Source organism: Garra rufa, chromosome 14, assembly GCF_049309525.1.
Source record: "Garra rufa chromosome 14, GarRuf1.0, whole genome shotgun sequence".
Taxonomy (NCBI): domain Eukaryota; kingdom Metazoa; phylum Chordata; class Actinopteri; order Cypriniformes; family Cyprinidae; genus Garra; species Garra rufa.
Window position 1 is genome coordinate 8760437 of NC_133374.1, and position 11110 is coordinate 8771546.

Consider the following 11110-nt stretch of genomic DNA (forward strand, 5'->3'; position numbering starts at 1 on the left):
TTTTTCACATAAAAGATGTTTACATATAGTCCACAAGAAAATTTTAAAAATGACCCTGTTCAATGATAGTTTTTCATGAGTCTCTTGTCCTGAACAGTTAAACTGCAAGCTGTTCTTCAGAAAAATCCTTCAGATCACACAAATTCTTTGTTTTTCCAGCATTTTTGTTTATTTGAACTCTTTCCAACAATGACTGTATGCTTTTGAGATCCATCTTTTCACACTGAGGACAACTGAGGGACTCATATGCAACTATTACAGAAGGTTTGAACACTCACTGATGCTCCAGAAGAAAAAACGATGCATTCAGACCGGGTTGGGGGGGATTTGGGGGTGAAAACTTTTGGATTTTGAAGATCAGGGTTAATTTAACTTGTTTCATCTTCTAGGAAACAGACTAAATGAACTAAAAATAAAAAAAATATATTTTATTTAGGCAAAATTTACACATCTCTATTCTGTTCAAAAGTTTTCACCCCCGGCTCTTAATGCATTGTTTTTCCTTTTGAAGCATCAGTGAGCATTTAAACCTTCTGTAATAGTTGCATACGAGTCCCTCAGTTGTCCTCAGTGTGAAAAGATGGATCTCAAAATCATACAGTTATTGTTGGAAAGGGTTCAAATACACAAAAATGCTGAAAAACCAAAGAATTTAGAAATTAGCTCAAAACAAATGACTTAAAAAAAGCTACATTCCCTATCTGTGTGAATTGATTTAAAGGTTACACAGATAAATGTATGTATGAAAGTAAATGCAGTCAATTTTGATTTCATGTTGACTTCAAACATCACAGATCTCCTGTATCACTTCAAAGAATCAAACGTTGTACCTTCTTCTGTTGTTCTTGCCGTCCGGGACTCGCTGTCCATGCCCTGAAACTCGTTGAAGTACGGACGGACTTTGATCTCGTAGACGATGCCTTTCTTCAGAGCCGAGAGCACCATGCTCCTCTCAGAGGGGACCTTCACATCCTGAGTCTGCCACGCTCCAGGGGAGGACAGCCCTGACATCTGCCTGTACAAAACCCTGTAGCCCTGGATGAACTGAGACTGGCGGTCAACCTGAAGGAGAAAGATGGTTCAGACTTAAAAGAGTGCAATAGAGGGAGAAAAATAATTGAAAAAGAAGGAACTCTGCTAAAAAAAACTAGCTTTCGGATAGTTGGTGTCTCATTAGGTGTCTTAAAGGGACAGTTTACACAAAAATGAAAATTCTGTCATTAATTACTCATTTTAAACCAGTAAGACCTTTCATCTTCAGAACACAAATTACTATATTTTTGATGAAGTCCAAGCTTTCTGACCCTGCATAGACACCAACACAACTGACAAAAAGTATTCTCGTAGCTTCATAACATTATGATTAAACCACTGTTGTCACATGGACTATTTTAACGATGTCCTTACTACTTCAAAATGACTTTTATTATTCTGAGGAACACAAAAAAGATAAATAAATAATAAATAAATAAAGCTAGTATTTTATTATTTTATATTATATTTTATTTTATTTTTCCATATAATGAAAGTCAATGGGCTCCAGTGATATTTAGGATCATTGTATAAATGATAATATTATTTGAAATATCTTCGCTACTGAATAAAAAATAAAAAAAAAAGGTTATTTTGACTTTTTATCTAACAATTCTGACTTTTTTTCCCCTCAGAATTGTGATATAAACATGCAATTCAGACTTTTTTTCTCAGAGATATAAAGTCAGAATTGCGTAATAAACTCACAATTCTGACTTTTTTCTCGCAATTGCAAGTTTATATCTCGTTTATATCTAAAAGTCAGAATTGCAAGATGTAAAACTAAAAGTATGAATCGTGAGATATAAAGTGCTTACTACCTTTCTGGCTTTGAACGTCTTAGTTGCGGTTGCTGTCTATGCAGGGTCAGAAAGCTCTTGGATTTCATCAAAAATATCCTAATTTGTGTTCTCAAGATGAACAAAGGTCGGGTTTGGAATGACAAGAAGGTGAGTAATTAATGACAGGATTTAATTTTTGGGTAAACTAGCCCTTTAACTAGCTCAACCAGAGGTGCTTTCTTGGTCAAAGCACTAGCAATAGCAAGCTTGGATCAGCATGGAAAAGTCTGAAAGACCAAAGAATATCTTCTCTTTTTAACCTTAATTAGTATTTACATATAACAACATGTTCAGTCAATCTAACCCCCTTTGATAAAAATGCTCTACATGCGTCATACATATGCACGACCTTGACTAACTGTAAATAAAACATCAATAACAGCAATCATCATGCAAGATGTAACCACCTTGAAACTCTTGCAAACCTCAGCTGTGAAGAAATAAACATACGTACAAGTATATACATACGCGCACCAAAAAAAAATCAACAGCGAACGTGTCAACAGAAGGATCAAAGAAGAAACGCAATCTCAAATCAACACAAAGGTAAACAAGACTCTTCATTCGCTGAAAGCTTCATTTTTTTTTTTTAGTTTGGCGAAGAAAAGTTGTATTTACAGAGAGAAGGAGTCGGCATAATTCACATTAATGTCTTCCTAACAGCACAGTCTGGCTTTCGGAGTGAGATATTAAACATCTGCTTTTCCTCCCTACACATGGAGTAAATCAGCCCAATGGGCATCCTTCCTACGCTTTTTAACTTTCATTAATTGAATGATTCAGGGTCGTAAAAGCTTTCTTGACACCACCTACGTTTACCGCGAGAGTGCTGCTGTATTCTGTGGCCATGTAGGCCGGTGATTTATGGATTATTCATATGAGAAAAATACCTCTGAAACCGTCTATCCCCCATTTAGGCCGTACAGACAGACGCTTATATTTGTCTCTGTAATGATTGTTGATGGCAATCATTAATATACCACAGGAGAGTGCTTACAGACTAATGTGACAAAGGCAAAGCTGTAAAATCTCCATTTTAATGCAATTCAACAAACAATAAACACTTTCGGAGTGTTTTTATCAATGCTGGAAGACAGCAGTGAGAAATGGAAACAACAACCTACTGTAAGTGTAAAGGTAGTAACAGAGTTAACTTTTGATCTGATGCACTTGTTTGAATATTGAATAATATACATGTACACACTATGTATTTTAATGAATAAAGAGCCAATAATCTGTGCAGTATAACCTCATTCTGGTTAGAGACCAGGTTCTAAATCTCTGAAGTAAATTCATTAAAAAAAAAAAAATCTAATTAGTACACTATAAATAGCTCATGTTATTCCAAACCTTTAAAAATGACTTTTTGGAACACAAAAATAAATAATATTTTATATTATACTTTATTTTTCCATAAAATGAAAGTCAATGGGCTCCAGTGATATTTAGGTCCATTGTATAGATAAAAACATTACTTGAAATATCTTCGCTACTGAATAAAAAAAAAAGGTTATTTCGACTTTTTATCTAACAATTCTAATTTTTTTCCTCAGAATTGTGATATAAACTTGCAATTCTGACTTTTTTTCTCAGAGATATAAAGTCAGAATTGAATGATATAAACTTGCAATTGTGAGTTGTAAGGTTAGAATTTTGAGATATAAACTCTTTTTTTTTCTCAGAACTGCATAATAAACTCACAAATTTTTTCTCAAAATTGCGTGTTTATATCTCGCAATTCTATTTTTTTCACAACTGCATGTTTATAACTCACAACTGTGACTTTTTTCTCACAATTGCAAGTTTATATCTCGCAATTCAGACTTTTCTCTTGCAATTGCACGTTTATATCTCACAATTCTGACTTTTTTCTTGTAATTGCGTGTTTATATCTCGCAATGCTGACCTTTTTCTCGCAATTGTGTTTATATCTCGCTATTCTGACTTTTTTCTCGCAATTGTGTTTATATCTTGCTATTCTGACTTTTTCTCAGAATTGTGAGAAATAAACTCGCAATTGTGTGTTATAAAGTCAGGAACTCACAAAAAAGTCACAGTTGAGAGCTTATGTCTTGCAATTCTGACTTAAACTCACCACTACAAGTTGTGCAATTTATGCAATTCTGAGAAAAAAGTCTGAATTGCAAGATGTAAACACGCAATTACATTTTTTTTCTTCCAGTGGTGAAAACAGGCTTTTATAAAGAACAGTTTGGAACAAAGTTTCATTTCTGGGTGAAAATTCCATTTAATACTGCATCATGTTCTAGAACCTCAGTCCAATCACAGTTTAGATGCTAAAACCTCCAATCGTGCTTCCTATACTATAACTTCTGTCCAATAGCAAGTCATGTTGTATATCCATTGTCTAATCCCAGTTCATGTAACAAAACCTCAATCCAATCTCGGATCACAATTTACAGACTACAATATCTTTCCAAACGCAGTTAAAATGCTAAGACCTTTAGCTTTATCCAATCACAGAGTGCCTTACCGTCCATGTGACCTGTATGGTGGTGGGGCTGAGGACCACAGGGTTGTGTAGCCGCACAATAACCTCGCCCAACTCCTTCTGCACGTGTCTGTGATCCACTCCCTGAGCTGGAGGACTTATATCTGTAAAAAGACAGACAGAGGCCAATGTCATTACCGCTTACAGTGCTCCGACAATGCTAAATTACTAGCCGGTACAACATAATCCCTTAAATACAATTTAATCCCCTAAAAGAGCGATGAGGAGTCATTTTCACTGACTCCAGCCACAGACGGCACAGCTTCAACCCACAGGTTACATCCGCCCAAGGTCTCAAAATCAGTCACCCCTAATGAACATACAGAGCACTCCGTGGCACCTTAATCAAATCTTTTTTTTCCAGTCGAAGTTGGTCTTTTTTTCTCCTCGTAATGATCATTAAGGTACCAGCCAGGGCACTAACTCAATTATGGACTCTAAAAGTAGATGATGTTTGTTCTGCATTATACTCCACCTCTGGAACTAATGAGCGTATGGGGCTGTTAGGCCGCGTGGTATCTACACTAGATCCCGTTCTCTGTGAGTAACAGCTAGGATTTAATTGGAAGTCGTTGACATGAGCACCGTTCACATGGGTGAATTACCAAAGAAAACTCTATCCACAATTATATACACAATTACACGATACCTTGAGTGCGGACGGGTTCGGACATGGGGCTCGGGTCGCTCAGGCCTTGGACGTTGACTGCTCGCACCATGAACAGGTAGATGGTGTTGGGGCGAAGACCCTTGATAGTGTACTGCGTGGTTTTGACATGATCGGCCACAGTCTGCCAGCTGTTGCTCACCGATTGGCTGCATGCGAATGAGGCAGAGTGATTTAGTCAGAGTGGATGCCATATACAAGGACAGTCTATTCAAAATGTACCAGCTTGAGGTTGTGGGTCTCTTTTTAAAGACTGAATGTAAAATACATTGCACAGACTGGACTGCTTTAACTAAGCTTTGGACTGAGTACTTGACAGGAAAATTAACAAATTTCAAACACATTTCAGAAAAGGAACTTGAAGGCTAAATAAACTCAACTCCTTCAAAATTCATACCTGAAAGCCTCAATGACATATGAGGAGATGGGTGATGCTCCAGGAAGGCCAGGCTGCCACGACAACGACACACTGTTTTTAGTGACGTCGGTGACCTGAGGTTTGGAAGGAGGACCTGGGAGCTCGTTCTCATCCCTGTCTTTAACTACAACAAGACTTCCAGACTCTAAAGAGAGGAAAGAACAATGTGAGAAGTTAAGGAACTGTTCACATTGTTATTTGTAAGAACAATGCTACTTAAAAAGTACATGCCGTTTTTCTTATCTACAGTTCCATGAAGAACCTTTAACATCTATGAAAACTTCTATTGGAAAAGGGTTCTTCAGAAGGTTCTTTTCTAGAATGTTCACAAGGTTCTTTGGGAATGCTACAAAAACACCATTTTGGAACTTTTTGAACACAAAGGTATTTTATTGCCATCAAAGGTTCCATGTACAATCTTTAACATCTATGGAACAAAAGGTTCTTCAAACTGGAAAATGGTTCTTCAGATGGTTCTTTTCTAGAATATTCACTAGGTTCTCTGGGAATTATATGGCATTGCTACAAAAAACCCTTTTGGAACTTTTGTTATTTTTTGAACATGAAGGTTCTTTATTGGCATCAAAGGTTTCATGAAGAATCTTTAACATCCAAGGAACAAAAGATTATTTTAACATCTTTTAACATCTACAAAAGGTTCTTTAAAGTGGAAAAAGGTTCTTCAGAAGGTTCTTTTCTAGAATGTTCACTACAGTTAGTTCTTTGGGGAACCCAAAATCGGTCTGCTATGGCACTGCTATGAAAACACCCTTTTGGAACTTTTGGAATTTTTTGAACATGAAGGTTCTTTATTGGCATCCGTGGAAACATCCATGAAAACTTTTCATATCATAAAGGTTCTTCAAAGTGGAAAAAGGTTCTTCAGAAGGTTCTTTTATGAAATGTTCACTAGGTTCTTTGGGGATCCCAAAATTATACTTCTATGGCATTGCTATGAAAACATCCTATTAGAACTTTTGGAATTTTTTATTGGCATTAAAGGTTCCATGAAGAACCTTTGGCAAACTCAAAATGCAAAAAAACCCCTTTTGAAACCTTTATTTTTAAGAGTGTCATTTGTGAAGTTGCACACAAGTACCTTTGACTTCCAAGAAAGCACTCCAAGATGTTTCCCCACTAGAACTTGCTGCCACACAAGTGTAGATACCCGAATCAGAGAGCTGAAAAATAGAAATACAGCATGCATTGATCTTTATATCTTCAAGCACTGTGAATTCACTAAACTGCTAATCAATTTGACTCATGGTAAGTCCAAGCTTTCGATCGGAGAGAAACGTAACCTCGGGCACGTCCAGTTCGGCTAAAGCGCTGACAGTAATATGGTAGATATATTCTATTTTCCGCACCCTTCAGCCAGCTTTTATCCTCACTGGCAAATTCACAAACCCACCCACTAACCGCAACATGAGTTAGGCTAATTCATTTAAAGGGGGTAGTCGCTGAAACCCTCTGGACCGCTGACAGCTGGCGCATGTTCCCCCCTCGCTACCTTTCCGGGACGATCTCCCCGTAGTTTGTTGCCTTTCATCAGGGTGCCTCGCCTCCATTTATTAGATAAAATGTCAGAGGTGGGCAGCACTGTCAGGCATAATGGCTATTCCATCCCGAGCTGACGGGGAGGGCTCGGGGACTTTAAATTCAATATGGCCCTAAAAGTGTGTTTGGTTGTGTGTGCAAATGTATGTGCAGCTGGAGCCCGTCCAGGCTTCCGTAAATGATTCTTGGGAGAGCTGTCGTATCCCTAAGTGATAGTATCAAACAATTTACCAAAATCAATATTTCCCATTCATCCCCGTAATGCAATATGATTCCCTCTGCCCGTCTCGGTTATGTCTTACCGATATCTGATTGAATTCTGCTAAGCTTATACATCACACTTAGATGAAGACGTTTCTGACAGCTGGTAGTCACACAAATGGTCTTAGAAATACACAATGACAGATACACATCAGGACATTCATATTAGGGATATATTGGCGACTATATCAGTGTTGGCTAAGATAAAAACTAGTCCAATTTGGTCGATATTAAAAATTGATAATGTGTTCTTTTAAAAAAAAGTCAAACATAATACTCTTTTTCTATGCCAAAATTGTTAAATAAATAAATAAGAGCTGTCATTATGAAAGTTTTTGTTTTATGTTATTTTCAGTATTTTCAATATAGGTGCAATGCAAATTCATACATTTGTTAAAAAAAGGAGAAAAAAATGTGTGGCTCACCCGCAAACCCTTGATCTGCAGGCTGCCGAGGTCCTGAAGGGACATGCGAGGGTCTTTGCCCAGCAGACTGACCCCATCCTTCAGCCAGCTGATGGTTGGGACCGGTTCTCCAGATGCATGGCACCTCAGAAGAGCCACACTGTCTACACCCAGAGTCTGGTTAGCTGGACCCTGCCGGATGATGGGGGGTGGACGATCGGTCAGCACTAAACAAGAGAGAAAGAGAGAGAGAAGAAGAATTATACCAACATATAGTTCCTACTGTTTTCGAAGGGGGGGGGATCCCAAATTGTATACTTTGCTGGTCATGTACTGAACAAAAATAAAATAAAATAAAATAAATTTTAAAATGTGCCTCTAAATAAGGTGATTTTTATACTTTATTTTTTATTATTTTAAGCATAAATCTAACAAAATTTACTGAATGTTATTCTTTAAAAGACCTACAAAGAAAAACAGTGTTAATCAAGCTAAATTCATTACCTTAAATATAAATACAGAATTTCATGTTCATATAAAAAAAAAATATAAAAAACTTCAGGTTTAGCTTCACATTTATCAATATTTTTCAACTGAAAGAATCAAAAGAGAACTGTCACAAGCACTTCTTCCATTGCACAAGAGATAAAAAAAGCATTATACTCATACTATCAGAAAAGGGAAAAATGAATAAATATAACAATAATACAAAATAAAATGAAGTATATTATTAAAATTAAAATCATTAAAACTGAAAATATTAAGGTAAATACAACAAAAATATTCATTTTATATTATATTTATATTATAATAAAATGTAATTAATTATAATACAATAAAATAAAAATTCAATCAAATGTAAATTCATGTCCCAGTCCTATTTTCTATTTTTTATTTAAATAAATAAATAAATTTTATTTTTTACATTAACAATGTAATCAAGCATTTTAAATTAATTCCAAAACAATAACTCAAGCCAGTAACAATTTAATCAACATATTTTATTTGTGAACGTATGTTCAGCTATTATTTCTAATAGTTAACTTTGAACTATTTTTGAAATTTTTGGATCATCAGTCATCAAAGCTCGTTAAATATTGGTCACAGACAAGGAGATTTACTTTAAATTGCACCTAGCTGATTACTCACTAAAAAACTCCCACAGATAATGTTTTCATGACAATGTAAGTCTTATTTTGACATAACAAAGTGGTTATATCATACTTTTTTAAATTAGCCTTCCCATTAACACCAATATATTGTTCATTAATACTGATTTGTGAACACAAAATTTGTGGGAGGTGGGATTTATCACATGAACCAATCACAGCCAAGCATAACCAGTCATATCCAATCATATTGCGATGCAGGCATTACCTCCTTTTACATGATTTCCCCCATTCATTCTCAACTACCCCCACCAAACTCATGGCACGCTTTAGGGGGTATGTATGATTTATATACTTTTTAATATCGTATTTTGTAATACTGGCCTTTTTTTATTTTTGTACTATGATTTTTTTCTCATCCAACATTTTGAGGAGGCACTACCTCCCTTTAAACAGACTATTATTGGACAGCATACAAACAGAGCGAGAGACAGCAGAGAGGAGACAGGAAATAATTAGGAAGCGAGAGCAAGAAGGTGTCCGGAACACAACAGGCCAGATCTTCAACGTTTCCTGTGTGACTCAACATGTCTGGAGCACATGTGCTAATAACTAGTCCTTGGCTCCTATTAAAATGGAAACGCTGGAGATTGGTCGCAATTTGCATACTTGTCCATCCCGACTAATATAGTCTCTACAGATTATGACGTCTTGACACTAACAGGCCTTCTTACATCATTTGTTGCTTTAAGCACAGGACAGCGAACATGTTCATCATTAAAGTGCCTGGAAACATTAAGATTGTGGCCGTGTCCCGTGTGGCACAGGAAGCAGGATGAAGCCATGATTGCCTTATTCCTGGACGTATCGGGGTTATATGCACATTTTGCGGTCGCACCACAGGGCAGCGTCTACCCCCCAAGCATTCTGGGAAAAACTGGGAGAAACGCTGAGTCTTGGTTTCTAGCTCACTGATGTGGCAGCGAGGTGGTTTTGTAGCTTCCAGTTACTGCTTGAGATCCTTCATTTAGGAACCAGACTCTGAGTACAATTTCATGCATTACTATATATCTGAGTATCAGAGGCAGTGTGGTCGGGGAAATATCTCATGCTGGTTAAGAGAACGTCCCCTCATAAACTGCTTCTCAAAACATGAACCCACCATACTAGAGCGCACATTGCTTCGTTTTTTGTTTTGCAGTGTTTGTAATGATGGGTGTTCATGCAAACATTTCCAGCCATTTTCATCTCATTGTGCAGACACTTTTTTACTGCTTACAGTAGAGGAAAATCTGTCGAATTCTATGGAGAAAATATAATTATTTTTTGGGGGGGCTTTTTTTTTTTGGTAGTCTGATTTGCCGTTATTCGTTTTGTGTTGTTACAGTTTGACAAAAATAAATAAATAAATAAATAAATACATACAAAAATACAATACAATAAATAAAACATTAAATAAACTAAAATAATACAAAATAGAATAAACAAGTATATTATTAAAATTCAAATGATTACAATATAAAATAAAATAACAAATATTTAATTGTAATAAAATATAATAAAAAGTATCTAAAAATAAATTATGTAATTACATCTCACAGGCCTATCAATGTGATAAATAATAAATAAATAAAACAAAAATATTATTATTATTATTATTATTAAAATTCAAATGATATTAAATTATGAATAATAAAATATTAAAATATGAATAAAACATATATTATATAAAAAATTACTTGAAATAAAAATTAAATAAATTAATAAAATAAGATAAAACCAAATAAAATAAAGAAGTATATTACTAAAATTCAAATGATGACAACTGAAAATATTTAAATATGAATAAAACATGTATACAATTTTTTAATTCAAATATAATTTAATAAAAAAGTATCTAAAAATAAATTGTGTGATTACATTTCACAGGCCTATCGATGTGTATAAAAAATAATATAAAATAAAATAAAAAATAGAAAATACATGATTAAAATAAAATAAAGTAGTATAGTATTAAAATTCAAATGATTACAGTTGAAAATATTAAAATATGCATAAAACACGTATAAAATAAAATATTGAACTATAATAAAATATAATAAAAAGTATATAAAAATAAATTATGTGTGATTACATATCACATCCCTATCAATGTGCATTAAAAAATAAAAAAGCAAAATAAATAAAATAACGAAATAATATAAAGAAGTACATTATTAAAATTAAAATGATTAAAATTTAAAATATTAAAATATGAATAAAATGTATATCAAATAAAAATATTTGTAATGAAATATAACAAAAAGTA

General features: G+C 34.7%; 1 protein-coding gene across 5 annotated transcripts in view; it reads right to left on the reverse strand.

The window, feature by feature from the left end:
- The window catches only part of robo2 (roundabout, axon guidance receptor, homolog 2 (Drosophila)), a 67245-nt gene extending 59336 nt beyond the window's left edge, over positions 1 to 7909 (reverse strand). For all 5 annotated transcript variants that reach the window (XM_073817303.1, XM_073817301.1, XM_073817302.1 and 2 more), the window contains exons 1-6: positions 7715 to 7909; positions 6571 to 6652; positions 5451 to 5616; positions 5036 to 5202; positions 4369 to 4490; positions 831 to 1062 (exon numbers count right to left, since the gene is read on the reverse strand). In XM_073817303.1, coding sequence (XP_073673404.1) covers positions 831 to 1062; positions 4369 to 4490; positions 5036 to 5202; positions 5451 to 5616; positions 6571 to 6652; positions 7715 to 7759 — 814 coding nt within the window. In that variant the 5' untranslated portion in view covers positions 7760 to 7909. The remainder of the gene's footprint in view (positions 1 to 830; positions 1063 to 4368; positions 4491 to 5035; positions 5203 to 5450; positions 5617 to 6570; positions 6653 to 7714) is intronic.
- Between the last annotated feature and the right edge of the window lie 3201 nt (positions 7910 to 11110).